The 14,649-nt window shown below is 50.2% G+C and overlaps 3 protein-coding genes across 3 annotated transcripts in view; all 3 read left to right on the top strand.

The window, feature by feature from the left end:
* The first annotated feature begins 1,421 nt into the window (after nucleotides 1–1,421).
* LOC101758864 (peroxidase 2) lies at nucleotides 1,422–2,874 on the top strand. Its single transcript, XM_004958409.2, has 2 exons — nucleotides 1,422–1,821; nucleotides 1,919–2,874. The coding sequence occupies exons 1-2, from the start codon at nucleotides 1,468–1,470 to the stop codon at nucleotides 2,681–2,683; spliced, it is 1,119 nt and encodes a 372-aa protein (XP_004958466.1). The 5' UTR covers nucleotides 1,422–1,467; the 3' UTR covers nucleotides 2,684–2,874.
* A 5,150-nt stretch (nucleotides 2,875–8,024) lies between these two features.
* Nucleotides 8,025–9,762, top strand: LOC101758209 (peroxidase 2). Its single transcript, XM_022824673.1, has 2 exons — nucleotides 8,025–8,418; nucleotides 8,733–9,762. Exons 1-2 carry the CDS (start codon nucleotides 8,077–8,079, stop codon nucleotides 9,483–9,485), a joined length of 1,095 nt encoding a protein of 364 aa, XP_022680408.1. The 5' UTR covers nucleotides 8,025–8,076; the 3' UTR covers nucleotides 9,486–9,762.
* Nucleotides 9,763–12,342: 2,580 nt separating this feature from the next.
* The window catches only part of LOC101758456 (peroxidase 2), a 6,081-nt gene continuing 3,774 nt past the window's right edge, over nucleotides 12,343–14,649 (top strand). Inside the window, exon 1 of the mRNA XM_014804729.2 lies at nucleotides 12,343–12,726. Within this exon, the coding sequence (XP_014660215.1) occupies nucleotides 12,343–12,726 (384 nt within the window). The remainder of the gene's footprint in view (nucleotides 12,727–14,649) is intronic.

Here is a 14,649-nt window from a genome sequence, read left to right as displayed (position 1 = left end):
GCAGCAGCTAGCTAGATTTGTTTACTGCTGAAACGACGCCCTGATGACAGTGACAGAAACGTGGCAAAGCTAACTGTAACCGAATATATAGTTCGGTGCATATGCCTGTGCTGTGTATATCCTAGCTAGCTCCTATTTCATTTCTAGTATCCTAATGGGAGCCAATTTCAAGATCCGTTGACCTAGTATGTCGAGAGTGTTTACAGGGATAGAGTTACGCCATTGCGTGTATTTTAAAGGATAAATGTGCATACGTATATACGGGCGTTTGTATCTTTACACTATGTTTTCAAAGAAAGAAAAAAAACTAATACTTATCCCTCCTGCTGCGGCGGCAATATCATATCAAAACCCCCCGTATGTTTCAGGAAAAATGGATCGAATAAAACATCTGGAGTAGAACTGTAGAATCAAACGCGCGTCTCTCTTTCAAAAAAAAAAAAAGGAAATCAAACGCGTGTGCCGCGCGGCGATTTTTTTAAACAAGCTCAACGCCTAGTGGATGATGAGAGTAGAGACGTGCATGCATCCGCAGGTCAGCTGCTTGAGCTGTACGTGCGCTTGCTGCGACCTTCGCGGCCGCGCACCATGTTCCCTCCCCCTGTTTTAATGGGAGTTGATCGACATCGCGTGCGTCCATGGCAACATGAACGCGTGCACGCCGCGCGCGATGTCATCCCTGCCGTCGTCGTTGTAGACCCGGCCACCCGGGCATGTATGGGAAATGGAACTATGGATTCGTACATACTTCTCAAAAATGCAACCGTAACTTTACAGTTCGATCTTACCCAGTGACCAATAATCACCATTTGCGCTCTCTTTTTCTTATTTCTTATGACTACCTTGTATGCTGAGGATAACGTAAGAATTTGATTAAGAATTTGATTGTGTGCGGAGCTGTTTAGGCTGGAAACAATTTCTTTTTCTAAACAGTACTCTCTCCGTTCCAAATTGTAGATCATTTTAACTTTTCTAAGTTCATAGATATTATTATACACTTAGAGATACACTGTATCTAGATGCATAATAATATCTATGAATTACAAAAAGCTAAAATAACCTACAATTTGAGCGGAGCGGAGGGAGTATTATCTGCAAACACAAAGTGCACTGGGTGTAGAACTTCCCACCACTTCATCAAAGCCCCCCGGGGCGAGCCAATCAGACGGCGCCACAATCAGAGCGCGTGTGCCGCGCGCGTCGCTTAATTAACAACAACGCGCGCGCAACTTGATCGGATATGATGAAGCATCGCCGGTCAGCTGCTTGAGCTGTTACGTGGGCTTCCTTCCGGTGGACCTCCGCGTCCATGGCAACATGCGCCGCCGAAAACCACGGAGACAGTGTCCCTGTCACACTTGTACCCTTCCGCGAGCTATAAATTGCACCCCTAACCATGTCGCAGAGCACACACACGATCGGCTTGAGAGCAAGAGGAGAACCAGCAGAGCTAGCTAGAGCTCGATCATGGCTGCCAGCAAGAAGCTTGCCACCGCCGCCGTCCTCGTCAGCTTGCTGGCGCTCCTCGTCGGGCCCTCGGCGGGCCTGCTGGACCTCTGCCCCGTCTTCGTAGGCTGGGGGGCCCTCCAGAGCTTATTGAACTCCCTCATATGTGGGCTCCCGGGCGGCAATTACACTCCTCCCACCGTCCCGAGTAATCCGCTCGGTTTCGGCTACTACAACAACTCCAACAACAATGCCTCCTACTGCCCCGACGCGGAAGCCGCCGTGACGGCCGCCGTGGAGAAGGCCATCAAGCAGCAGGGCCGCGGCGTTGGCGCCGGCATCATCCGCCTCTTCTTCCACGACGCCTTCGTCCGGGTACGTGCAGTGCAGCTAGCTCTCATTCCTTGTCTTGCTTGGACGACGCTGCCTGTGAGATGTGACGAGCGACGTCAAACATATCGTTCTTGTTCAGGGCTGCGATGCCTCCGTCCTCCTCAACAACACGGTCGCCGCGGGGAACAACACGGAGAGGGAAGGCCCTCCCAACAAGGACAGCCTGCGCGGGTTCGACGTGATCGACGCGGCCAAGGAGGCGACCAAGGCCGCCTGCGGCGGCCGCAACGTGGTGTCGTGCGCCGACATCCTCGCCCTTGCTGCCCGCGACGCGTCCCACATCCTCAGCAACGGCAGGATCAAGTTCGCCATGCCGACGGGGCGCTTCGACGGGCGCGAGTCCTTCGCCAGGGAGACCATCCAGCTGCCCGGACCGGACTCCACCCTGGAGGACCTCGTGAGGATGTTCAAAGTCCAGGGGCTCAACGAAACCGACGTGGTCACCCTCTCCGGCGCGCACAGCATCGGCCGCGCCCGCTGCCTGTTCCTCACGAAGGACCGCCTGTCGGCCATGAACTCCACGTACGCCGGTCAGCTGAATGAGACCTGCAAGATCAACGACACGGTGAACCAGGACCCCTTCAGCCCCGACCGCGACCCCAACAACCTGGACAACCAGTACTACAAGAACATCGACAAGTTCGTGCTGTTCAAATCGGACGCCGTGCTCCTGTCGTCGGAGACGACCAAGAAGCAGGTGGAGGCGAACGCCGCCAATGCGACCAAGTTTGAGGCCGACTTCGCGGCGGCGATGGTGAAGATGGGCAACATCGGGGTCAAGACCACCCACGTCCCCGGCGTCACCGAGATCAGGGAGGTGTGCTGGAGGGTCAACAACGCTTAGTCCGGCACGTCCGCGGCATGTGATGGAGGATATGCGTGCAGATTATTTCCTCATCGAGTACCAATAAGACAATAATTGTTGTTCCTGTTGTTTTCTGCTACAATTGTGTGTATGTACTTTTGTTGTTGCATATATGTATTTATTATAAATATTTTATTTTAAAAAATGCATTACACGACTTGTGTAGCGGTTATCATCATCCAAATTACCGACTAAACCGATGAGAAATTACTAAACCGGATTACTGTACTACTACGTTCAGTAAATATGTAAAATAGTTTCCGAATTACTAGACCGAGTTAGTACTAGAAATTTGTTAAGTAATTCAGTTGGCTGTATCTTTTTTTTTTGGCAAAACTGGATTTCTGTGAGTCCTGCTATGCTACGACGTGTTCACTGCTTTGGTGTGATCTGGCCGGGAATATGTGTCCTGGTAGCACCGGTTTCGTCTTACTCCTACTAGGTCACAAAACGTTTGTGGTGACGGTCAAAACCCATCTCTGCTGGCGGGTGCTGCTGGCGGATTTGACACCCGCCAGCAATTCACTGCCAGCATAAATGGTCATCTTTGCTAGCGGACGTCTACCCGCCAGCGCAATCATGATTTGCGCTAGCAGGTGCTTAGGAAGCCCGCCAGCAAAAATATTTTTAGGAAATAAAAAAAGCTAGTCGTAGAGGCGGCGCCGCTGCATGCGCAGCCGCCCGGCGCTATTGCTTGCATCGCTTCGCGCCGCCACCCGTGTCAGCCACTCCATCCGCCGTCCGCCTGCAGGCCGCCAAGGGGGCCGAACGCGTTGTCCACGGCTGCCCCACTAGCCAAACGTGCCTCCGGCGATGGCCGCCCCGCCAGGCCCTACCCCTGCGGGCGCCGGCAACCACCAGCTGCCTCGTCCATGGCTGTCCCACCGGGTCCTGCACCCACCCGCCGAACGCGCCGCCGGCAATGGCCGCCCCACACACCCTGCCCCCGACAGCGCTGACCGCCACCAGCTGCCCTGCCGCCAGCATCAGCCCCGCGAAGGACCTGCCCCCACCGGCACGCTCCGCTAGCATCAACGCCTGCGCCGCCACGTCTCCTCCGTCGGCAGGCCGCGTGGCCTACATCTGCCCCGCGCTGGACCTGCCCTAGCGCTCGCGAGCCCGCAGCCCGGCCGCGTCGGTCGCCGTGGCCCCAGCTCCCGCGGGCCGGCCACTTGGTCGTCACTCCTGCCGTCCGCCGCCCTTGTTGCTGCAGCTCCTAGAGGTAAGAGAGATAAATGTGAGGACGGAAGAGTGGGTGAAAGAGATAAAGATGAGAGGGGGAAAGAAGATAAGGGAAAGGTGGTTCTACTTGTGTGTGCCAATTTTTTTTTGTCTCCGCGCTCAGTGTCCTCAAAATTTTTTGATCTTTTGTGTTGCCGGGTGATGCGTCTGTGCTGACGGGTGACATTATCGCCCTCCAGCACAAATCTATATACATTTTTCTTTTTCAATATTTTAGATAATGAAATTAGTTTAAAGGTTATTGAATCTTCTACAAGAGAGTATATACACACATATATAGTGTTATATATGTAAAAATTATATTAGGATATATATGATAGTTGCTTTTGCTAAGTTAGTTGACAAGCTTAAAGTGTGACTTGAGTTATATGAAACATTGTTAGTGAAGTATACATTTGTGAATAATGTAGAGTATAATTTTTGTAAAACATGTTGAAACTTTTATATCAAGATTGTATACTCACAAAATGACTCCCTATCAATTTATATAATTTTCAGACTATATTTTCATAGTATTAGAATATTTTCCACCAAAAGTTGTAATAGAAGTGATAAATACATTAACAAACTTGTGAAATTTCACATGTACTTTCATGATTTGAGCTAAAATGGAACATATTTCCTTATTGTCATTTTTATGCAATTTTTGAATCTTATTTGTGAAAAAATTAGTTCAAAAATCAATTAATTTCAATAAACATGGTTATAATCGTTTAAATCTTCGCAAATTGCAAATCACTTCTAAAAATTTTGAAACTCCTACACAATTGCATATATATAATCTAATACATGATTAAGTTTTTAACTAGTTAGAAACTTTTGACCCTCCACATCATTATAAATTGAAATGCATTTGTGTTGACGGGTGATATAAGCACCATTTGTGCTGGTGGGTGGTTATGTTACCCGCCAACATAATGCATTTTTGGTGATGGGTTTTAACAGGCTAGCCACTGCACTCTTGTTGCACTTTTTTTTGTTGGTGGGTGGCATTTATACCCGCCAGCATTTAAAAATCAAGGTGCCAATACAAATCGTTTCTGGCGGTATCCGACTGATAGGGCGCGTGCATGCATGGACCTCCTCCCAAGCATGGATATAAATATACACAGCCCGGGATATGCATCCGTAGGACGACTGCTCGATCCTTCTACCTCTTCGTCTCGTCTGCAACTGCCTGACATGGCGGCGCCCCGCCGCCGTCAGCACAAACTGCGCCCCGGTGGTGGTGTACGACTAGTGGCCTGGGCAAGCTCGTGTTCACGTTCAACCCAACTCCTCAAGAGCCTCTTCTGTGACCGCCACAGCTCCCTTTCCCCACCTGCCCCGTCGCTCGCTTCCGGTTCCGAGCGCCGACGGCCTTCTCGCGGTCTCTCCTCGCGGCACCAAGATCTTCGCGGCGACCGACCAGCGCACCACTGCCTACGACATCACCAAGTCCGAGTCCTCCACCGGCCCGGACCTGAGGGCGCCGAAGCGGCGGGTCATCCTCCTCGCGGCGGAAGGAGGCCGCGGCGAGATGCTCGTCACGACTCACGACCACTTATGGCTACTCCCCGTGCCCCCACTTCGAGGCTCTCCGCCTCCAAGGCGGCGGCCGCTGGCGGGCCCTCCCGGTTCCACTGCCGCCGTTCAACGCGAGCCCCCACGGCTGTGCTTCATCGACGGTGCGCGCGCCTGGTACTCCATCGCCGGCCAGGGAACCTACTCCTTCGACATGGCGCGCCGCTCGTGGCGCAAGGAGGGCGGCTGTTGCCTGCCCCTCGAGGACCGAGCCGTGTGCGTCGCCGAGCAGGGCTTGCTCTTCGGGTTCAAGCCGGGGTGCCTCAGATTCTGCGCGTGCGACGTCAAGGCCGGCAGCCCGACGGTGATCCGGCAGGAGTGGGAGCACTAGGGGTTGCTCCCCACGAAGCTAGCACGACTGCACGAGGGCTACCGTATCCCGGTCAGCTTTCACAACCCGACCTGGCCTACCTAGGAGGCGGCAGGTTCTGCTTCTGCATCTCGTGGTCCAGCAACTCTCCCGCCGGTGAGGAGCTCGGTCGCCGCCTGTTTGCTCTGAGAGCTTTGGAGGTGACAAGGAGCAGTATCAGCGGCGGAGAGCTGCTGCAGCTGCGCAAGCGCAAGTCTCGATGCTACCTCATGTCGCCAAACCAAACGTTTGGACCCATATTCTAGCTAGCTTAAATTTGTATTCATTTGGAACTTTGGAGGCGCAACGTTCATGTTGGGTTAGACCAGCTTCAGTGGAGATGTCATGGGAGGTTTCATGGCAATAAATTGCTGAACACATCAGCATATTTACTGACTTGGCTGTTTTTACAAGGAGAGAGAAGAATAGAGTTTTATGGACATGATACTCCTCCGGCATAGTTACCAAGATCATGAAATTGGATGAAACACCCACTGAGACTATTTCATTTCATCTCATGACACATTTGATCATAACATTATTGAAAAATTAAATGTTGCAGTCTGTCTATGAAATTGTGCAATGAAACTTGACATGGCAATTTTAGTAACGGTGTGATGAAACTATGCATTGAAAATTGAAATTGACCTTGTATGTTTTTGTTGAAAGCTTTACCGAGTGTGCCGGAAAAAGTAAAGCCGTATCTTACTTAAATGATGTACAATATATCCCGATTCTCTCACCAACCCATACATGATTCACTCTACTACCTCCTGGCACTAATCTTGATGCAAAATAAATGGACACGATGAGGCTTCGACGGTTACCAAGATACCGCCTTAACCATAAATTAATACAGGAAGGACTTACTAAGACCATAAATTTGTTTTCTCTCTATTCTTTTAACAAGGAGTTCACCTACGCACATGCGGTGATCAAATCAGTCTCAATGGGGTTTACAGGAGTTTCACGAGCAATAAATTCTTTGCCATATCAACAATATTACTGAGATCATCATGAGAAGAGAGGATAGAAAAGTTTTCATCAGGTGAGAGAGGAGTTTCAACCCTCGTGCTACCCGGTAGAGCTCGGTTACCAAATTCTCGTAAGTGAGCAATAAACTATGCAGACTGGTCTTAGTTCATTCATCTGAGTCCTACGCTAGGTGAAAACATGTCTATAGTGACGTGGGGTTAGTGACGTGAGAGTGTGAAGCTGCTGACAAACTAGCATGTATTTCGCATGCTCACCCGCTTTATTATTTCGTACCGAAGGTAAAGAATTAGGTGGCAGTACAAAAGAGTGCAGGAAGTGTGGTCTTGTGCTTTTTTTTCCATACTCGCTCTGCGCATGCATTACTAGCTCCAACTTTCCATTTAATGGTCAAGCGTCAACGATACGAGCGAGTGAGGCAGAGCTCTGAGCCTCTGACACACGGCGAAGACCAGGACTTGCAGTGAGTGCATGCAGCCATCCACGCTTCCGTTCCAACCAAGTTCCATCCTCTAGCTTGATTAGCAGTAAGCACTACTGGTAATCATCTCATCAAATATTTACAGTTTACATGGATCGCATGCATACGCGTTCAGAAAACCTATACTTTTTTTTTTAGAGTTCCAGGGCAACCACCCCAGTCCATATGCATTACACGACAGGACATAAAAGGTTTTGAGTTCATTACAAGGCTCCGCTGGAGCTCACACTGGCTCTGAAAGGCATCAGCCACGCCTAAAAAAAACCTGTACTCTCAGACGACGGAGGAAAGTAATTGAAGACCTTGGGAGCGAGCTCAATGATTTAGAGATTGTTCGCTGCTATAGAACTCGGACTAGAAATCAGAGCAGTGTTTTAGCTAAAAGCATGCTTGCATGGAGGTTTCGACTGCCGACCGATTCCCCCCTCCATTTGCTCCGCATCAGACGACGCACAGCACAACGTGCGGCACGAACACTGCACGTTCCAAGTTTAAAACACGACGGCAATGCAAACGATGGTCGTCATCCGCGGTCGCTCTGCGTCGCCTTCGATGAAATTCGCGTCGTCGTCCTCGTCGCCATTAACGTGCGTGGGGCAGCAACCCTGCTCCACTCCCGCCCAGGAGCTATAAAATGCACCCGTAACCCCTTCGGAAGAGCACACACACACACCCACAGCTTGGTGAAAGAAACCAACCATCAACAGCAAGCTTGTAGTTGTAGCCGATCGATCGAGCAAAGCAATGGCTGCTGCCAAGCTTGCCGCCCTGACCGTCGCCTTGCTCGCGTTCGCCGGGCCCGTGGCGTCCCAGCAGGACTCCGGCGGCATCCTTTGCTTGGGCGGATGGGTTCGTCCAATCCCAGTTGTGGGTGGCATGATCTGCCCCGGAAACATGATCCCGAGCCCTAAAATTGATCCGAAGCCGAGTCCTGCCCCCACAGGGGCGGGGCTCAGGGTCGGCTACTACAACTCGTGCCCCGACGCGGAAGGTATTGTGAGGAAGGTCGTGAGCGACGCCGTCGCCAAAGAACCTGGCATGGGTGCCGGTCTCATTCGGCTCTTCTTCCACGACTGTTTCGTACGGGTACAAATTATCTCTTTCAACATAGTTACAAGTTTGTGTGTATACCGTGTTTCGAAAGAAGAATTTTTTTAAGAGAAAGAGTGGGCATTTAAGCATTGATTTACACCATTTATAGCTACAAAACAAATATGGTGTGAAAAGCATTTTGATATGTTTTACACACACTAATAAGTACACCTGTACTTTGATTAATTGCTAGTCAAGATGTGCAAAATTTGGCCTTTTTCCAAACAAAGATTTGCCTTAGAGTTTTAAAAAGTAAGCAGGAGCAAGTTTGTGACGTTAGGTGCTGTGGCCACGTGCTCATTGCTCAGGGGTGTGATGCTTCCGTTCTACTCGTGAACTCGAGCGGCTCCAGCGACCCGTCAGAGATGTTCGGCCCACCAAACAGAGACAGCCTACGGGGATTCGGCGTGATCGACGCGGCCAAGGCGGCGCTCGAGGCGGCCTGCCCCAACGCCGTCTCGTGCGCGGACATCATGGCCTTCGCCGCCCGCGACGCGTCCTTCGTCCTCAGCAACGGCAGGATCAACTTCGCCATGCCCGGCGGCCGCCACGACGGGCGCGTGTCCCTCGCCTCCGAGACCACCGACGTCCTGCCTGGGCCCTTCACCGACCTCCAGACGATCAAGAACATGTTCGCCTCCAAGGGCCTCGACACCAAGGACGTGGTCACGCTCTCCGGCGCGCACACCGTCGGCCACGCCCGCTGTGGGTTCATCTCCTCCGACCGCCCGGACATGAACGCCACCCTCGCCAGAGATCTCAGGAACAAGTGCAGGAGTGGCAACAACAACACTGCTGTGGTGCAGGACTACAAAACCCCTCACATCCTGGACAGCCAGTACTACCAGAACGTGAACGACAATGCTGTGCTGTTTCAGTCGGACGCCGCGCTGAGCTCGGGTGAAACGCAGCCTCTGGTGGATATCTACGCCGCCGATTCATCAGGGAACAGGTGGGAGACCGAGTTCGCGGCGGCGATGGTGAAGATGGGCAACATCGAGGTGAAGACCAGCCCCGGCGCGGACGCCGAGATCAGGAAGAAGTGCTCGATTTACAACTAGCCAGTTGAGTTTAGGTGGTAGTTGGGGCGATCGATGCTCCTCATAACTAAATCCTGCTACTGCTAGGTCCTCCCCGTATTGCAACAGTGCCAGTGTTCACTTGGCTGCCTCTCCGCCATTTCTGTGATGCAGTAGTAGGCTTTTGGTGAATCATCTTCATCTTCTCTGGTCTCAGTTGGAACATGCATTGTTCCCTTTTTTTTGCTTAGTTTGGCCAATTTTCAGTCAAGTGTCATGGTAGCATGTTTTAGTGTTTGAGTAAAGCAATACTCTGTAATCGAGTTTATTTGAACACGAACTATGATCTAGTGAATGGTATAAGGTACTACTACTAGTAAAGCTTTCTATCTACAAATGCTGGACCGATTATTTCTCTGTACTACTATTATGCACGGAGATGCTGTACTTGGAGTCTTCATGAATAGCCTCAGCAACTCTTCTCTCTCCGTTTCACCTCACTACTACTCGCAAGAAGGCAACAAGCACGCTGCGCACTCAGCAGCCTGTGCCGCAGCCAGTACTACTACGACATGTGATCCGGCCTGATCATTTGGTGATCTCGTAAATGCACGCACTCACGATGACTCGTCCTGTGAATTGCGATATCCATGGTCCTATATATTCGTGCTCGGCTCGATCTCATCCCACAGTCCAATCTCTACTCAGCAATCCCACAACGCCACAAGCTTCCACAAAGATGTCACGGAGTGGATCGGAAGAAGCGGCGGCGGCGTCCGGTGCTCCTCATGCGGCCTCTACGGCCACGATGAGAAGAGCAATCGCACCACCCGGTGCAATGCAACCTGTGCGAGGCCACAGGCCACGATCGAGGGCCCTGGGCCCCAAGTGTCCGGTCCCCGGTCGTGTGCCCCGTCTGCAAGGGCGGCCACTGGAAGCAGGACCGCCCCAATGCCGAGTCTTGTACGAGCGAGCCTGGAATGAACAATGGGTGGTGTGCTTCTGTGATACAGTATCTCAGTCTATATTGCTAAGATTTACGCGGCTTGTCAAGTGGCCGGGTTACGTTGTTAAGTTGTTTGGAACGGAAGATTATGTTTGTGCGCTGCAGCTCGCGTGCCCGGACTTGGGAGGAGCTGCGTGCAGCGTGCTTACTGCCACCGACGTCTCTTCCGCGGCCGGTATGGTGCTCCTTTGAAGGTGACCCGGCGGTGCCAGAAAATCCCACCGCACCAGAATTACCGTCGTATTGTATGTATGTGGGTTGGCTTCGTAAAAGTTGCCGCTTATCGGTCGCTGCATGCTCGTCTCCAATCGCCAGGACATGAACCCATCCACCCACGCCATATATAGAGCTCAAGGACAAGTGTAAGAGCAGCGGTAATGTTAGATTAAATGAGCCTAGACCTGTTAAACTAATTAATCAATTAAATTTCAAGAGTTATAGGAAATGGTGGTAGTTATATTTGTAATAAAATCACCTTGGAAGTTGAGAGAATTCCTAACCAACTTATAAGGTAGTTTTGCTACACTTTGAGAAGTTGAGGAAGGAATAGAAGGGTGACGGAGATGGACGTGACTTGTAACTGGATGTTGATGGTTGCAGCTGTCTCAAAATATCGAGTAACAGTGCATCTGGTGTCCATGGCACCGCCCCGTAGAGTACTCCCTTAATGAACTCTCAGTTCATAACATGTTTTTTTGAATGTCCATTCCATGCTTTATGTTCGCTAGTATAAATATAATAGATCATGCTCCTATTTTTATCATATATATATATATCATGTTTTATTTTATATTTCAGATTAAAATGAACCATAAAATACCTCTAATTTCAACAGGTAACACCATGGTGGATCTAAGAATCAATACAAGACCACAACGTGAAAGACAACGACGTGCTGCTCGACTCGGACGGCCGAAACCAAAATTTATATTTTGGATCGTGAAAAGGTAACACTAAGTAAAATATATTATTTTATTGTTGTTAATTTAATGTGTTGTCAATTTTGATTAATTAGCTGTGTAGATGATTTATATATACTTCTGTTTTTCGTTCAAAGAGATCACCTAGGGGCTAGGGCTGAAAGATCTCGATTCACTCATGCACCCGTTACGTTGTTTAACTCTATCCCTGATGCAAAGTTCGCCCCCAGCTACAATATCAAAACCCCCGCTTGGTTCATGAAAATAGATCGAAACCATGGAGCTGATCCGACAATGCCGAATCAGTGCGTGTACCGCGCTCTGAATTTGACTAACCGCAGGTAGACTAGACTAAACATTGCTAGTCAGCTGCTTGAGATGTACGTGCATGCTCTTAAGGTCATTCGGCCCAATAGTGAATTTATATTGTTGCTTCGGAGAGTAATACATGTATAGGATATACAGCATTTAATTGATTTTTTAAATAGTGGTTCCAGTACACATTATTTCAATTTTGCTGTCTGATATGTAAACAGGAGGAAATCATATCTCAGTGAATGTTGCACTACGATCTCTTTTGAGCAATTATTTAGAATGCACAAGCATACACTAACCCAACTAGGTCCACTTGCACCACGGTCTTTGCAATAAGAGAAACGCACAACTAGTGCGCGTGTGCCGCGCGCCAAGTTGTACATAGCGCAACTAGATACCGTGGGTCAGCTGCTTGCGCAGTACTTTGAGCTTTCCTCGAATGGAAGTCGCGTCCATCGCAACGTGTGCACCGCCACACGAAGCGCGGCGGCCGGGGGACAAAGTCCACTCCCTAGTTGCTCTCACTCTCTTCTGGGCGCTAGCTATAAATCGCACCCATAACCTTGGAGCAAAGCACACCCACGATCCACTAATCTGGTGCTAGAAACCAACAGCTTCACGCACCAGCCGATCGAGCTGGTAGCAAAGGTAGACGACGATGGCTGATAAGCACGCTGCCCTCATCACCATGCTTGCGCTCCTCGCGCCAATGGCGTGCCAGGGCTTCACCACTTTCCCTATCCTCTGCTCGGGAGAGTGGGTTCGCCCAATAAAGAAAATCGTTCCAATCTTAGGGTTTTTGGGTGACTTTGTCCGCCCTGATGGCTCGAGGCCCACCCCTATCCCTTCTCCAAGGCCCCCAAGCCCTGCTCCCACTGGACTAGGGCTTAGTGTCGGCTACTACAACAGCAGCTACTCGAATTACTCGTGCCCTAACGCGGAAACCATCGTCAAGAAGGCTGTGGAGGACGCCATCTACAGGGACGGGCGTGGCATTAGCGCAGGGCTCATTCATCTCTTCTTTCACGACTGCTTCGTTCGGGTATGATTCGTAACTTTCAAAATGATTGCATTGTTCACAGCATTTCTTTCCCGAAATGGCGGCAACACGACGTACGGTCACTGCTCCCCGGCCGTTCTCCAGCCTCGCCACGCTCGAGGCCAGCTTCGCCGCCCAGGGGCTCGACCCCGCCGACATGGTCACGCTCTCCGGTGCGCACCATCGGCCGCGCCCGCTGCGTCTTCATCTCCAACTGCTCGGACATGAACCAGACCCTCCCTCTGTATCGAAATGTTCGTCGTTGTTGACTTTTCCTTACAACATTTGACCATTCATCTTATTTAAAAATTTGTGGCAAATATACGAGAAGATAAATCATGCTTAAAATACCTTTGATGATAAAGTTAGTCACAAATAAAATAAATAATACACATAATTTTTTGAATAAGACGAATGGTCAAACATCGTGACCAAAAGTCAACAGCGACAAATATTTTGATACGGAGGTAGCACATGTTTGCTCACTATTTGGTCATTGTGTTTATCATGTACTCCCTTCGTTCTGAATTCTGAATTGTAAGTCCTTCTAATTTTCTTGGAAAGTCAAAGCATCTCAAGTTTAACCAGATTTATACAATAACATTTATTATACCAAATAAGGACTATTAAATTTTTTATTAAATATAATTTCATAGTATATCTATTCGGTGCCATAAATCTTTGTAGTCCTCTCTATAATTTTGATCAAACATAAAATGATTTAACTCTCCAAGAAAGTTGGAATGACCTACAATTTGAAACGGAGGGAGTAATCGTAGAACATCCATGTATCATGCATTTTGCCCCCTTACAATGGACTTCGAATAATTCTAGTATTTCATTTCTTGACAGCAATGGTAATTTTGCCCCCTACAATGGACTTCGAATAGCAGTGCTCATGCAAGTTTTCAAAAAAAAAAAACACTGTGCGTGCCCCTTGCCGAGCATATAACAAACATTGCCGATCAACCGGTTAAGCTCATACGCTCCGATTGAATTCGCGGCCGTTGCGTGCGGGGACGGACATGCCCGCCACCACGTTCTCTTCCCGATCGACCAGGTGCAAAACAGCAAAAGGAAAGAAACCTAGTAGCACACGATTGAGTGGGAAGCGTTCGAGGCAGCCAACGTTCCTTTGCAACGGTCCGTTTCTGACGGGAAACAACACATGCCCTCAAAACAAAAAAGGAAGAGAAACAACACGAGAGGGTGTTTCTTTCTTCGGAATCAAACAGTAGAAAAAGGCCCGATCCACATTTTCTTTTCCGGCCCGATGAAGGTTGAGGTTACTGACAACATGGGCCGCTTATTCAAATATAAAAACACACCACAATACATGGCCAACCAGGCCGCACGGCACGATACTATGCGGCACGGTGGTTTAGCCGTGCCGTGTAGTGCCGCTGTTCCGACATCTCGGTCCTGGTACAGCCCTATAAGCGGTTAGCCGTGCCGTGCTGTGCTGTCGAGCACGGTAGCCCGGGGTCCCCGCCCCGCCCGGAGGTCCCCCCACCCACTCGGTCGCCGCCCCCCCCTGCGCGCCCCGGGGGGGGGGGGGGTCGCCGCCGCCTACGCTCACGTAGTCACGTGGGAAAAACAGAGACAAGGAAGAGAATAGAGAGGGAGGAACTTTAGGGTTTCCACGATTATATATGACTTGATGCGAATCTAACGGCTCTGGTTTAGTTAGAATATCCAACGACTAATATTTATCGGGCCAGCGTAGTGCCGGCCCATTAAGCGTGACGTGCCCGTGCCGACACTGCGGGCCGAATAGGTGGCCCAAGCCCGGCACTAACGCCGTGTCGTGCCTGGTACTAGCACGATGGCTCACGAGCCGAGCCGTGCTTCTTCGTGTCGTGCTCGGACCGGCCCGTCGTGTTAGTGCTAAATGAAAATCTACGGGTGCGTTTGGTGCGAGGACGA

This window comes from Setaria italica, chromosome II, assembly GCF_000263155.2.
Source record: "Setaria italica strain Yugu1 chromosome II, Setaria_italica_v2.0, whole genome shotgun sequence".
Taxonomy (NCBI): domain Eukaryota; kingdom Viridiplantae; phylum Streptophyta; class Magnoliopsida; order Poales; family Poaceae; genus Setaria; species Setaria italica.
The sequence above is the reverse complement of the archived record's forward strand: the minus strand, read 5'-3'. Positions and strand labels throughout refer to the sequence as shown.